This window comes from Oryctolagus cuniculus, chromosome 18 (assembly GCF_964237555.1).
Source record: "Oryctolagus cuniculus chromosome 18, mOryCun1.1, whole genome shotgun sequence".
Classification (NCBI taxonomy): Eukaryota; Metazoa; Chordata; class Mammalia; order Lagomorpha; family Leporidae; genus Oryctolagus; species Oryctolagus cuniculus.
This window is the reverse complement of record NC_091449.1, coordinates 10,259,991-10,273,703: the sequence shown is the minus strand read 5'-3', so window position 1 is coordinate 10,273,703 and position 13,713 is coordinate 10,259,991. Positions and strand designations below refer to the sequence as shown.

Below are 13,713 nucleotides of genomic sequence, written 5' to 3'. Positions count from 1 at the left end.
GGAGGGGTCCGTGGGTAGAGGGACCCGGCGGAAGGCAAAGGGGGGGGAGGAAAGGCGGAGTCAGCTGGGCGGGGCCCCAGCCACAGGGGTGGGGTTAGGGTGCCGCAGCTTGGTGGGGGCTGGGGGCGTGCTCGGCGGAGGCGGCGGGGGAAGCCCGCCCTGCGGGGGCGTGACTGTCCCCGGCGGGGGCGGAGTCTCAAAAAATCGCTTTAGAACGCGACCCCGGGGAGGGGGCGGGGCCTTGCGGGCCGCGGCGCGGGGCTGAGTGGGTTGAGGCGATGCGGGGCACGAGCTGCGTGGGCGGCGGCGGCGAGAGCCCGGGCGGCTCCGGGCTGAGCGAGGGCCCGCGCGGCCGCTGGCTGCGTCTGGCGCCGGTCTGCGCCTACTTCCTTTGCGTCTCGTTGGCCGCCGTGCTGCTCGCCGTGTACTACGGTCTCATCTGGGTGCCCACGCGGGCCCACGCAGCCCCTGCCGGCCCGCCGCCCAGCGCTCCGGCCCCTCCGTGTGCCGCCCGCCCGGGCGCGCCGCCTGCACCGGCGCCCGCTGCTGCCTCCCTGTCCTGCCTCTCCGGAGCCCCGGGCGAGCCGCGACCCCAACTCGAGCTGCCGCGGAGCCGCCGCCGCCGGACGCCGGGGGCCGCAGGGGGCCGAGGCCCGGGGTAAACCTCCCGCAGCAGCCCGGGGCCCCTGGCCGCGGACGCGCCGTCTTCCCGCAGAATGGGGCGAGGGGCGCCGGGAGCCGACCCCTTCCTGGCCTCTGCCTCCCGCCCCTCCTCCCACGGGGTTCTGAGCGCAGAGCCCGCAGCCCGCGTCCCCCTCCCTGACGTCCGTGTCCAGCTGCAATAAACCGCAGCCCGCTGCCTCGCGCTGTGTGTGTCGTGTCGTGTCGTGTCGTCGGCGGTGGTCCGGTCTTTGCTGCCCCCTTGTCGGGCGTCTCCAGGGATGGGGGCCCGAGGTGCAGGGCCGGCCAAGGTCAGCCAGTGGGAAGGACCTGCCAGGCTTTGGGGTGCGGGGTGGGGGCTGGGATCGGCGCCTCTGTTCCCGCGGGGAGGCCGGCGGGGGGTGGGAGGGCTTCGGGCAGCACCCGGAGGTCTGGGCTTTGCCTTAGCAGTGGGGCCGTGGCGGGGCGCGGCGTTGCCTTCCTGGGCGGGGGGTGGGGGCTGGCGCCCCTCTGCCCTTATGGAAATCAGAGAACAAGTGAGCGACAGGCCTTGCTGCCCCGGGTTGGCGCGCGTCTCCTAAGCCGAGGCTGAGATACTGGGGTCCGACCCCTGGCGGAGGCGTGAAGGGGGGATGGGGTGGCTCCGGGCAGGTCTGGAACCCAGCGCACAGGAAGTGCTTTGCCCACTTGAACCGGTGGCTTTCCAAGAAGCAGCTGAGCCTCTTTTTCTCAGACGGGAAAATCTGTGGCCAGAGGGGTTGGGAGCGGCAGCCCCTGGGCTCGGCACCCCCTCCTCCCGGCGCTCCCCAGGGGCTGGGCAGGGGAGCGCGTGCAGGGAGCCAGCTCCCTCTGCAGTCGGCAGCGGCTGTGGTCAGAGGCACTGATTTGGGGGTCAGGCTGCAAATCTCAGCTCTTGCTCGCCATACCTGTGCAGGTCTGTAAAGCCAAGGACAGGCATGGTGCGGTAGGATTAGATAAGGTGCTACCCCACCACCACCCCAGCCCCCAGCCCTCAGCCCTCAGCCCTCAGGGCTTTTAGCCTGCAGTGAGGTCCCCGGGGAAGGCAAGTCAGCCTGAAGCCTGAGACCAGATGTGAGCGAGGGCCGGGCCCTCACATCTCTCCCCACTGGCTGCCCCCTCTCGACTTGGTAGCTCTCCGCCCAGCCCCATGTTTCTTCATCTTTTCTGTTTTTTAATTTTTTTTTCTGCGGTGGGGGGAGGCAGAGAAGGAGTGGGGGAAGGGAAGTGTCTCCCATCCACTGCATCCCCTAAATGAAGCTGGGGCTGGGCCAGGTTGAAGCCAGGAGCCCAGAACTCCATCCGGGTCTCCCATATTGGGGGCAGGGACCCAAGCACTTGAGCCATCGCCCACCGCCTCTCAGGGTGGACGCCAGCAGGAAGCTGGAGTCAGGAACCCGAGCTGGGACTTGAACCGGGCACCCGGCTGTGGGCTGCAGGTTTCCCAGTCTCCCAACCCTGCACCAGACCCGATCATTCTAATGCGCTCCCTCTACCTCCCGCTCTCTCCTCTTCCTGATGTCTGTCAGCCTCACCCATTCTGTCTCTCCTGTGACTCACTCCATGCCCTGTCCCTGAATGTTGCCCCCCACCCCGCTCACCCCAACACCTCCCCCCTCCAGTCCCCGGCTTCCCCTCCCCTCCCTCCTCTGTCTCCTCTCCTCTCCTCTCTCAGTCTCCATCTGTATCTCTTGATCTTTCACTTAACAAATCTCTGAGCATCTGCTCTGAGCCAGGGTTATTTTAGACACCAAGGAGGCGGCAGTGAGCCCAGCAGGCTGTTGGAACAGCCCCATCCAAAGGGAAACGGGTCGGCGTGTGCACAGCGGGGGAGCAGCAGGGCAGGGGGGGCGGGGGGGGGCAGAAATGCAAAGGCCCGAGGCTGGAGGCGGGTGGCTGGTGCAGGAGTGGGGGGGGGGGGGGAGGCGGGAGATCATGGGCGGATTGTTCAGGTCCCTGCTGTGCATTTTGGCTTTTCCTGGGAATGAGGTGGGAGCCTCGCAGGCCCCCTGACTGCCGCTAGGGGGCCGATGGTGCGAGCCTGGAGCTAGGGAGGGGGCTGCTGCCGTGGCTCAGGTGAGGGGCAAGTGAGGCTGGAGCATAGAAGTTACAGTGTTTAACCCTTTTACTGCATCGAAAGATGCTTATTTGATTTGAGATGCAGAGAGACAGAGAGAGGGAGAGAGATCTTCCTCCCACTGGGTCACTCCCCGGGTACCTGCAACAGCCAGGGCCGGGCCAGGCTGAAGCCAGGAGCCCAGAACTCCAGCCAGGTCTCCCTGTGGGTGGCAGGGGCCCAGGCATTGAGCCATCCCATGAGCAGGAAGCTGGAGTCAGAAGTGGAGCCAGGAGCCAAACCAGGCTCTGGTACTGGCATCCTAAGTAGCGGCTCGCTGCTGCTCCGGACACCTGCCCCACTTTGAACTATTTTAAGGTATACAGTGGCACCAAATAAACTCACATGCTGTGCAGCCGTCACCATCTGCAGACTGTCGGCAGTGTCCCCAGCTGAAACCCTGTGCCTGTTATACTCCTCACCCCATCCCTCTGCCGCCGCACCCCCTGTCCTCTAAGGATTTGCCTGTTCCGCACAATCCGTATAAAAGGATCCATACGATACGTGGCCTCTCGTGTCTGGCTGGCGTCACCCAGAGCTTCCTGTCTTCAGGCTTCATCCATGCTGGGCCAGGAGTCGGTGCTGACTCCTTTCCGCGGCTGAGTGACAGCCCAGCGTGTGTGGGCAGGACCACCTCTTGCTCGTCCCCGATGAGCTGTGGTGGACGCTGGCTGCTCCCACCCCTGGCTGTTGTGAACCATGCGGCTGAGAGGTGGAGACAGAGAGAGTTCAGCTGCTTCAACTGCTAGTTCACTCCTCAGATGGCCACAGTGGCCGGAGCCAGGTCTCCCACGTGGGTGCAGGGGCTCAAGCACTTGGGCCACCCTCTGCTGCTTTCCCAGGTGCATCAGCAGGGAGCTGGATTGGAAGTGGAGCAGCTGGGACTTGAACTGGTGCCCATATGGGTTGCTGGCATTGCAGGCCACGGCTTTACCCTGCTGCGCCACAGCACCAGCCCCATATATATCTGTAAAGTATTTATTTATTTGAAGGGCAGACAGAGAGAAGGAGAGATAGGGAGAGAGAGGTCTTCTATCAGCTGGTTCACTCTCCAGATGGCCAAAATGGCTGGAGCTCGGCCAGTCTGAAGCCAGGAGCCAAGAGCTTCTCCTGGGTCTCCCATGTGGGTGCAGGGGCCCAGGCACATGGGCCATTGTTGGCTTTCCCAGGCCATAGAGAGCTGGACTGGAAGTGGAGCAGCCAGGACTTGAACTGATGCCCAAGTGGGATGCTGGCACTGCAGATGGAGGCTTAACCTGCTATGCCACAGTGCCGGCCCTCAGCTGTCTTTTTTTTTTTTTTTTTTTTTTTTTTTTTTTTTTTTTTTTTTTAATGATTAGTTAGTTGAAAAACAGAGTGACAGAGAGGGAGAGACAGAGATCTTCCATTTTTGGGGCCAGCACTGTGGCATAGTGGGTAAAGCTGCCCCCTGCAGCGCCAGTATCCCATATGAGCGCCGGTTCAAGTCCCTGCTGCTCCACTTCTGATCCAGCTCTCTGCTATGGCCTGGGAAAGCAGTAGAAGATGGCCCAAGTGCTTGGGCCTCTGAACCCATGTGGGAGACCTGGAGGAAGCTCCTGGCTCCTGGCTTTGGATCGGCGGAGCTCTAGCCGTTGCAGCCATTTGGGGAGTGAACCAGTGGATGGAAGACACCCCCCCCCCCCGCCTTTCAAATAAATAAATAAATCTGTGCCTCTCTGCCTTTCAGGTAAATAAATAAATAAATACATCTTTAAAAAAAAAAAAAAGGGCTCTTCCGTTTTCTGGGTCACTCCCCACATGACCGCAGCAGCTGGGACTGGGCCGGGCTGAAGCCAGGAACCTGAAACTCCATCCGGGTCTCACACGTGGTTAGTGGGGCCGTCTTCTGCTGCCTTCCCAGGTGCATCAGCAGGAAGCTGGATCCGAAACAGAAGAGCTGGGACTGGAGCCAGCACCTGGACGTGGGATGCAGCGGCCAAGCTGTGCCACGGCGCCTGCTCCCGCCTGTTTCTGTCACGGGCACACACCCGGGCATGGGATAGCATCTGTGCACACGTGGAAGACATGCTGGCTGAGCGGGCGAGGGGTTGGGCCTGGACACCTGGGGTGAGGCCCGGGAGCCCCTCACCCCAGAGACCAGAGCCCCCCGGGGGGTGGGGCGTTGGGGCTGTGGCGTTCCAAGCTTGTCTGCTGCTGCCTTGCAGGCTGGCTCGCTGAGTCTGTCCCCGCTCCGACAACCCTGGATTCCAGGATTACGCTGAGGAGGGGGACCCAGTGCTGGCTGCAGCCTCCCGGTGGGGGCCCCACCCCCGGTGGAGGGTTCGTGCTGTCCGCCCGGGCTTTCGGATCTGGGAAGGGCTCCAAATGCTCTCCCGTACTTTGCCTCTCTGCCTCCATCTCCTTACCTGTAACAGGAGGCGACGCCGGCATCCCATACTGGAGCGCAGGTTGGGTCCTGGCTGCTCCGCTTTGGGTCCAGCTCCCTGCTGTTGCGCTGGGGGCGGGGGCGGGGGCAGTGCTCTTGAGTCTGAGTCCGTCCTTTGCGTGGATGGGTGAGGCTGCTTCTCCCACCCTCTGTCAGAAGTGTGCTATTTCAGTGCTATTGTGTGTGTGTGAGTGAACTGTGTGAGTCTGCGTGTCCGATCATGTCTCTGAGTTGCATGCAAGTGTGTTGTGTGCATGTCCAGTTGTGTTTGTGCAATCAAGTGCCAATGTGTGAGTGCAGCTTTGTGTGTGAGCACGTGTATGTGTGAACACGTGTGTGTGTGAGGACACGCGTGTGTGTGTGTGTGTGCACAAGAGAAACCGTGTTGCAGCTGACGAAAAGTCCTGTCAGTACCAGGACTCCCCAGAATCACTCAGCAGCCAATACCTTTTACTTCCACTAGAGGTCGCCTGCCTACCTCGGCCAGAAGAAACTAATCTGCATTTTAAAAAGTGTTCATTAGAGAGGCAGAGAGGCAGGACTCCCATCTGCTGGTTTACAGCCCATGATAGCCGGGACGGAGCCAGGCTGGAAGTCGAGAGCCTCAAACTCAATCCAGGTGGCAGGAACCCAAGGATCTGTGGCATCATCACCTGCTGCTCATGTCCGCACTGGCAGGAGGCGGGAGCCAGAAATAACCCAGGCACTCCGGCCTGACAGGTGGGCAGCTTTGTTTTGTTTTGTTTTTAAATAAAGGTTTGATTTACTTTTTTTTGAAAGGCAGAGTGACAGAGGGGGAAGACACACACACACACACACACACACACACACACACACGGCGGGTGGGGGGTGGAGAGAAAGAGAGAGAGCTTCCATCTGCTGGTTCATTCCCCAAAAGGCTGCAACAGCCGGGGCTGGGCCAGGTTGAAGTCAGAAGCCCAGGACTCAAAACTCGGTCTCCTACGGGAGTGGCGGGGGTCCAAGCCCTTGAGGACTGGAGCCCAGGTACTCAGATACCGGATGCCAGCATCCCAAGCAGCGTCTCGACCCGTGACCTCGCGCCTGCCCCAAATGCCCATGTCTGAGAAGTCTGGCTCGGTTCTCGCCACTGCTCCACCGCCGTCAGCCTCTGCAAAACCCACCGCACACGCCTGAGGGGGCGTGAACAAGCCCCAGAAAGCCCTCACATCGTCAAGGAGATCAGTTTGGCTTCACAGACCCCACGGCAGGGCCTCCTCCTCACACCCCTCTTGCTTGGCTAGGGAACCGCCCACCTGGGTGTGGCCTCTTTCCACCTGCGAAGCGGGGCGGGGCAGGGCGCCAGGACGACTTCCCGCCTTCTCGGCGAGAAGTTGGTCACGGTGGCGGTGGTTTCCTAGCACATTTCCCCAGCACCTGCGGGCTGGCCGAGGTACACCGGTTTTACATCTATGACATGCCCTCAGCTCGCATAAAAGGGATGGTCCTAAACCTTGCTCAGGGCAGCTGTCCCTGGAGCAAGTCCACAGCACCTCCAAAAGTGAGTGGGTACTTCCACTCCGCGCGCAAATGAACCCTGCCTCGCCTTCAATGATTTTCTTGCCTGGGAGGGAAGAACCCAGCCCCAGCCCCCTCCCCGCAGTCACTGCCCTTGCAGGCTCGCTCTCGCCCCCCACTGATTCCTCCTGGGCCGGCATCCTCACCACGGGCCTCATCTGCCACAAAGCACTAAAGCACTGGTTCTTCATTTCTTTTTTTTTCTTTTTTTTTTACAGGTAGAGTTAGAGAGAGAGAGACAGAGAGAAAGGTCTTCCTTCTGTGGTTCACCCTCCAATGGCCGCTGTGCTACGCCGATCCGATGGCAGGAGCCAGGTGCTTCTCCTGGTCTCCCATGCTGGTGCAGGGCCCAAGGACTTGGGCCATCCTCCACTGTACTCCGGGGCCACAGCAGAGAGCTGGACTGGAAGAGGGGCAACCGGGACAGAATCCGGTGCCCCAACCGGGACTAGAACCCGGGGTGCCAGTGCCGCAGGCGGAGGATTAGCCTAGTGAGCCATGGTTCTTCATTTCAGTCATGGAATTCTTCATGTCCCACGTGGCCAGGTCGGTCCTCCTTCTCACCACCTCCTCTGTTGTGCGAGTGGGCGACATGGTCCTCATCTCCCTGAGGGTCTCTCTGGGGCTTGCTGGCCATGCTTGGTTAGCTCTGCAACAAGGGCGACAGTTTCTTGCAAGCCCAGTGGAGTCACTTCTGGCCCGTGGAGGAAGAGGGCGATTTTATGAGTCACAGAAGGAAACAATTCAGTGCTCCTTAAGCCCATTGTTTCCACATGATTTTTTTTTTTTTGAAAAAGATTAATTTATTTATTTGAAAGGCAGAGTTGCAGAGAGAGAGAGAGAGAGAGGTCCTTCACCCGCTGGTTCCTCCCCAACTGGCCATAACAGTTGCACCAATTTGAAGCCAGGAGCCAGGAGCTGCCTCTGAATCTTCCCACGTGGGTGCAGGGGCCCAAGGACCTGGGCCATCTTCTTCTGTTTTCCCAGGCCATAGCGGAGAGCTGGATCGGAAGTGGAGCAGCCGGGACTAGAACCGGCGCCCATATGGGATGTTGGCACTGCAGGCGGCGCCTTTACCCGCTACACCACAGCGCCGGCTCCATCCACATGATTTTTTAAAGCACTGATTCAGAGGTGGAATAGAGGAACAGATTTCTATTAATTAAAAAGACCAATAAATGTGGGCTGAAAGGTAATGACTGCTTCTGGCCGGGACAGAGACGCCGCAGGGCGCGCCAGCGCATGGTAGACACTGGCGGGGCCCGTGGCCATCACCATCGGAGCTGCCCCGGGTCCACTTGCCGCAGGGCTGGCAGCCTCTCCAGTGGGCTCCAGGGCTCTCGTGGTTTGCGTGAGCGCCCCTGAGCTCATGGAGCCCAGATGCACCCCCAAAGTGTGCATGGGCATTGAATGTCCCGCGGCGGTTTGGGTGTGTCTACCGCTGGATGCTCGGTCCCCGGCGTGGCGATGGGAGGGGAGGTATTTAAGGGGCGGAGCCTAGAGGAAGGGGGCGGGGTTGGGCCGTGGACGGAGACCCTGAGGCCGTGGGCGGAGCTATCTGCTGGCATCCCTCGGGGGCCACTTTCTCTCCCGCGCGGGGCGTGGCCGAGGGGCTGCTCGGCCTGGGAGCCCCCTGCCTCCTTGACCCGGGACTCAGTGCGCCTCCTTCCAAAGCACCGGGGCTTCAGGGCCTCCCCGCCTGCGTCCGCTCCCCCGGCCGCCGCACGCGAGGCTGCTCTTCTGTGGACCCCGCTCCGTTGGCAGCCCTCCCCGAGGGTTTTGTTGGAAATTAATTATTTTCAAGGCAGCGCGTCTGTGCTGCTCTCGGTTCAGCTGACCACAAACGCCCGTCCGCGCCCCCAAATCCCGCACCCTCCGAGGACCCTGGCGGAGCCAGGGCGCTTCAAGCGTGTCCACAGGGTGGCGCCCTCTGCACGGGGAGAGCCGGAGGTGCCTTTTTTTTTTTTTTTTTTTTTTTTTCCCTGACAGGCAGAGTGGACAATGAGAGAGAGAGACAGAGAGAAAGGTTTTCCTTCCGTTGGTTCACTCCCCAATGGCCGCTGTGGCCAGCGCACCGCGCTGATCCGAAGGCAGGAGCCAGGTGCTTCTCCTGGTCTCCCATGCGGGTGCAGGGCCCAAGCACTTGGGCCATCCTCCGCTGCACTCCCAGGCCACAGCAGAGAGCTGGCCTGGAAGAGGGGCAACCAGGACAGAATCCGGCGCCCCAACCGGGACTAGAACCCGGGGTACTGGCGCCGCAGGCGGAGGATTAGCCTAGTGAGCCATGGCACCGGCCTGGAGGTGCTCTAAAGACTGCTCCTTGCCTAAAAGTCCCCAGGGTCACCTGGCACCTTCTTAAAAAATTAATTGATGCATATTAATTTGCATATGAACCATCCACTCTCTGTCCCTCCCTCCCCACAGCCTTCCCAGGCTGTCCTGACCACGGTCCTATTCTCTGTGAGATCGATTTTGTTAGAGCGAGCGAGCAAGCTCTCATCACTGGTTCACTCCCCAAATGCTGCAATGGCTGGGACTGGACCAGGCTGAAGCCGGAAGCCAGGAATTCAATCTGTGTCTCCCACATGGGTGGCAGGAAGTCCACCAGGGTCTCCGGCGTGGGTGGCGGGGCATCTGCTGCTGCCCCAAGGTGCGTTAGCAGGGAGTGGGGTCTGAAGTGGAGCACCCGGGCCTGGGCATCGCAGGCAGGTGTTTGTTTAAGATTTATGTGTTTATTGGATAGGCAGAGTTACAGGGAGGCAGAGGGAGAGAGAGAGGTCTCCATCCACTGGCTCATTCCCAAATGGACGCAACAGCCTGAGCTGGGCCATCTGAAGCCAGGTGCAGGGGCCCAAGCACTTGGGCCATCTTCCACTACTTTCTCAGGCACATTAGCAGGGAGCTGGATGGGAAGTGAAGCGGCCGGGACTCGAACAAGTGCTCAATGAGATGTTGGCGCTGTGGGCAGCAGCTTTGCCCACTATGCCACAGCGCCGGCCCCCACAGGCAGCGGTTTAGCTGGCACAACTCTGGCCCCTACCGGTGATTAGAAAGACAGCCTGAGGGGCTGTCATTCTGGTGCGGTGGCTTGAGCTGCCCAGACATCTTCCTGCTAAAGTGCTTGGAAGGCAGCGGAAGATGGCCCAGGTGCTTGGGCCCCTGCACCTGCCTGGGAGACCTGGAAGAAGCTCCTGGCTCCTGGCTTTGGGTTGGCGCAGCTCCGGCCGTTGCAGCCATTTGGGAAGTGAACCAGCAGATAGAAGACTTTTTTTCTCTCTCTCTCTCTGCCTCTGCCTCTCTGTAACTCTACCTCTCAAATAAATAAAAATCTTAAAAAAAAAAAAAAAAAGAGGTGCTCTTGGGTTGTGCACGCCCGCCCCACAAGTCACTGCAGCTGCAGCCGAGGGGCCTCGGCTCATTGGCAGGGGGAGCAGCGAGTGGTGGGGGGCACCACCTGGCCTGAGGTGACCAGCATGTCCTTGTATACAGTCAGGGATGACAGCGCCGCCGGTGGGCCCGGGCAGCAGGTGCGTGGGGCTCACGGGTTCTCCCGGTGTCTCGGAAGCAGTACTGATTGTCATTGTGTGACCGCGGCAGCTCTTCTAAGCCGGTGCAACTGTCCCCTCTTGGGAGTGTTTAGCTTTTGAATTAGGAAGTTCTTTTGAAGACGCCGCTACCGAACGTCTTCACCACTGTGTTCTTAGTGAATATTAATTTCTGAAGTTCGGCATTTGTGGGTTTTTCTCTTTCCTTTCCTGTTCTGTCTCCTTCCTTGCTGCTTCTTGCTTTTCATGTACTTTCTCTAAATGCTGCTCATGCGCATTGTGTAGCAGAAGGACTTGGCTACTTTTAGGCTTTCTTGGTTGTAACCATTGTCAGAGGGCGGGGGAACCAACCGCTTGTAATTTCTGGCTAAGCATATTGTTTCCAGCCTCAGCTGCTGTCCTTCCTGACTGTTACAGTCATTTGGAATAAAAATGAGACCCCAGACCCCTCACCCCCACCCCAATACCGGGAGCCCCTTCCAGTTTGCGCCCCTCAGAAACAGCTGCTGTCCTGGCTTATGGCACCAAAGTCCAGTTTTTACCCGACCTTGAACTTTATACAGTGCACAGGCTCTAGCCTCTGGCTTCTTGTTTGCTCAACACGATCACTGGGACTCAGCCATGGTACTTGTTGCACGATTAGTTTTGTTTTGTTTTGTAACTAACGGTGTTTGCATTCCTTTCCATCGCTATAGAGTATCCCGCTGTGTAAATACACATGCATCCACTTCACTGCTGACGCACTGACGCACTCTTGGTTGGATTCCAGTGGTTGGTTACTGTAGAAGGAGCAGCCCTGAGCCTTCCAAGTGGGCTCTTTTGCGGCCCCAAGTCTGTTTCTGTGCTAGGTCGGTACCTAGGAGTGGGACCGCTGCGTCATGGGTTGGTCGTAGCAGAAATCATGAGGAGTTACCCAAAGTGGTTACACCATCCTCATTGCCTCCATCCTCCACTGCTTTCCCAGGCGCATTAGCAGGGAGCTGGAGCCGAAGTGGAGCAGCCGGGACTCCGAGGTGTTGGCAGTGCAGGCAGCGGCTTTACCCGTCGCGCCACAGCCCCAGCCGGGACCTGTCCTTTGAAACTGAGCAGACAGACCTCAGCCGGATGGCCCCTTGCTGCACACTCTGAGGGGAGCAGGCGAGGCTGCACGCCACACGTATCCCCGCGGAAGTATTTCCCACGCAGAAATCTGCTAAGACACCCGGCCGCCGGATCTTGCTCTCGGGCCCTGGGTGAGTAACTTTCCACCCTTGCGAGGGCCGTGGTGACTGCTGTGGCTGCGCAGCAGGAGTTTAACGTGGCCCCAGGAGAGACCCAGCCTGAGCGCCTGAGTCTTTGAAACGCCTCTTCTGGTAAGACGTCACAGCCGACAGTCCGCACCGTGATTGAGGCTGGGGCTTTGGGTGGCGTCAGCGTGACCAGCAGAGGGCCAGGGCCCCGAGATAGTCACGCTGGTGGCCGGCTGGGCCCGTGTGGCTGAGCCCTACGAGGTCTGGACGGGCACAGCCGCCCTCCGCTCAGTCTCCTGTCTTTCCTGATTTCAATCCATGCCCTTCGCCGCCATGGGCCAGACCCGTGAGCATGATGGCTTCCGGGAGCTCTGAGACTTTCCGCAGATTCTCAGGGCGAGGGGGGTCTTGGGACCCCTGAGCTTGCAGCAGGTGTCGGAAGTGGGGGAGGGCGGGCCGGCTCGGGGGCTGTCCGTGCCTTCGCAGTCACCTCTTTTGATAACGAGCAGCCCTGGAGACGCTGCGGGAGTTGACAGCTCTGTGTTCTGGAAGGCGAGCATAGCTGGGAGTCCTCACCGCTCACAGCCCAGGAAAATCAACAGTGCTCCTTCTCTCGCGGGCGCCCTTGCTGGATTTCTTTCTTCTTCATTTTTATTTATTTATTTATTTTTTTGACAGGCAGAGTGGACAGTGAGAGAGAGAGACAGAGAGAAAGGTCTTCCTTTTGCCGTTGGTTCACCCTCCAATGGCCGCCGTGGCCAGCGCGCTGCGGCCGGCGCACCGCGCTGATCCGATGGCAGGAGGCAGGAGCCAGGTGCTTTTCCTGGTCTCCCATGGGGTGCAGGGCCCAAGCACCTGGGCCATCCTCCACTGCACTCCCTGGCCACAGCAGAGGGCTGGCCTGGAAGAGGGGCAACCGGGACAGAATCCGGCGCCCCGACCGGGACTAGAACCCGGTGTGCCGGCGCCGCTAGGCGGAGGATTAGCCTAGTGAGCCGCGGCGCCGGCTCTTCTTCATTTAAAAAAAAAAAAAAAATTTACTTGATTTGTTTGAAAGAGAGAGAGAGAGAGAGAGAGAGATCTTCCATCCACTGGTTCACCACATGGCTGCAGTGGCCGGGGCTGGGTCAGACTGAAGCCAGGAGCCTGGAGCTCCATCTGGGTCTCCCACGTGTGTGACAGGGACCCAAGCACTGGGCCATCCTCTTCCTCTTCTGCTTTCCCAGGCACATGAGCAGGGAGCTGGGTGGGAAGTGGGGCATCTGGGACTCAAACCGGTGCTCTTTCGGGCTGCCGGCACTGCACAGAGCAGCTTAGCTCTCTGCGCCACAGCACTGCCCACCCCCACCATGTGTGTCTTTTCTATTCCCAGCCGTCTCACTCTGGGTCTACCACAGCTCAAGCACTCAGTGGCCTTGGCTGGCTGGTGACTGTGGGTTAAGCCGCCGCCTGCAGTGCCGATGTCCCGTATGAGCACTGGTTTCAGTCCCGGCTGCTCCACTTCCGATCCGGGTCCCCGCTGACGCTAGCCTGGAAAGCATCAGAGGACGGCCCAAGTCCTTGGGCCCCTGCACCCGCCTCTCTCTGGAACTCTGCTTTTCAAATAAATGTTTAAAAAAATCTTTAGAAAAATAGTAAAATTTATTTTTATTTTATTTTATTTTTTGACAGGCAGAGTGGACAGTGAGAGAGAGAGACAGAGAGAAAGGTCTTCCTTTGCCGTTGGTTCACCCTCCAATGGCTGCTGCAGCCGGCGCACCGCACTGATCCAAAGCCAGGAGCCAGGTGCTTCTCCTGGTCTCCCATGGGGTGCAGGGCCCAAGCACTTGGGCCATCCTCCACTGCACTCCCGGGCCACAGCAGAGAGCTGGACTGGAAGAGGGGCAACCGGGACAGAATCTGGCACCCCGACCGGGACTAGAACCCGGTGTGCGGCGCCGGCCAATAGTAAAATTTAAATAGAATAAGGCATTTTAGAGTGTACTTACCAATTTTTTTTTATCTGAAAAAATAAAAAGAAAAGAAAAGTGATCAAGGACAAAATTGGGGCAAAGGGTAAAATGTCCGTTTGGACGCAGGTTGTGTAACGGCATTGCAGGAGGATTACATTTCCTTATTTCAACAGTGACGCGTGGTTGTCACAGAGAACAGCCTCCTACCAAGAAGGTAGAATTGAGATAAGAGCGGGCGCAGAACAGGGGC

General features: G+C 59.4%; 2 protein-coding genes across 2 annotated transcripts in view; both read left to right on the top strand.

The window, feature by feature from the left end:
- The first annotated feature begins 122 nt into the window (after positions 1 to 122).
- INAFM1 (InaF motif containing 1) lies at positions 123 to 865 on the top strand. The gene has a single exon (XM_051837398.2). It carries the CDS (start codon positions 279 to 281, stop codon positions 660 to 662), a length of 384 nt encoding a protein of 127 aa, XP_051693358.1. The 5' UTR covers positions 123 to 278; the 3' UTR covers positions 663 to 865.
- A 10,030-nt stretch (positions 866 to 10,895) lies between these two features.
- Positions 10,896 to 13,713, top strand: part of C5AR2 (complement C5a receptor 2) — a 29,695-nt gene continuing 26,877 nt past the window's right edge. Inside the window, exons 1-2 of the mRNA XM_070062048.1 lie at positions 10,896 to 11,130; positions 11,247 to 11,514. The gene's annotated coding sequence lies outside the window, so the exon portion shown is untranslated. The remainder of the gene's footprint in view (positions 11,131 to 11,246; positions 11,515 to 13,713) is intronic.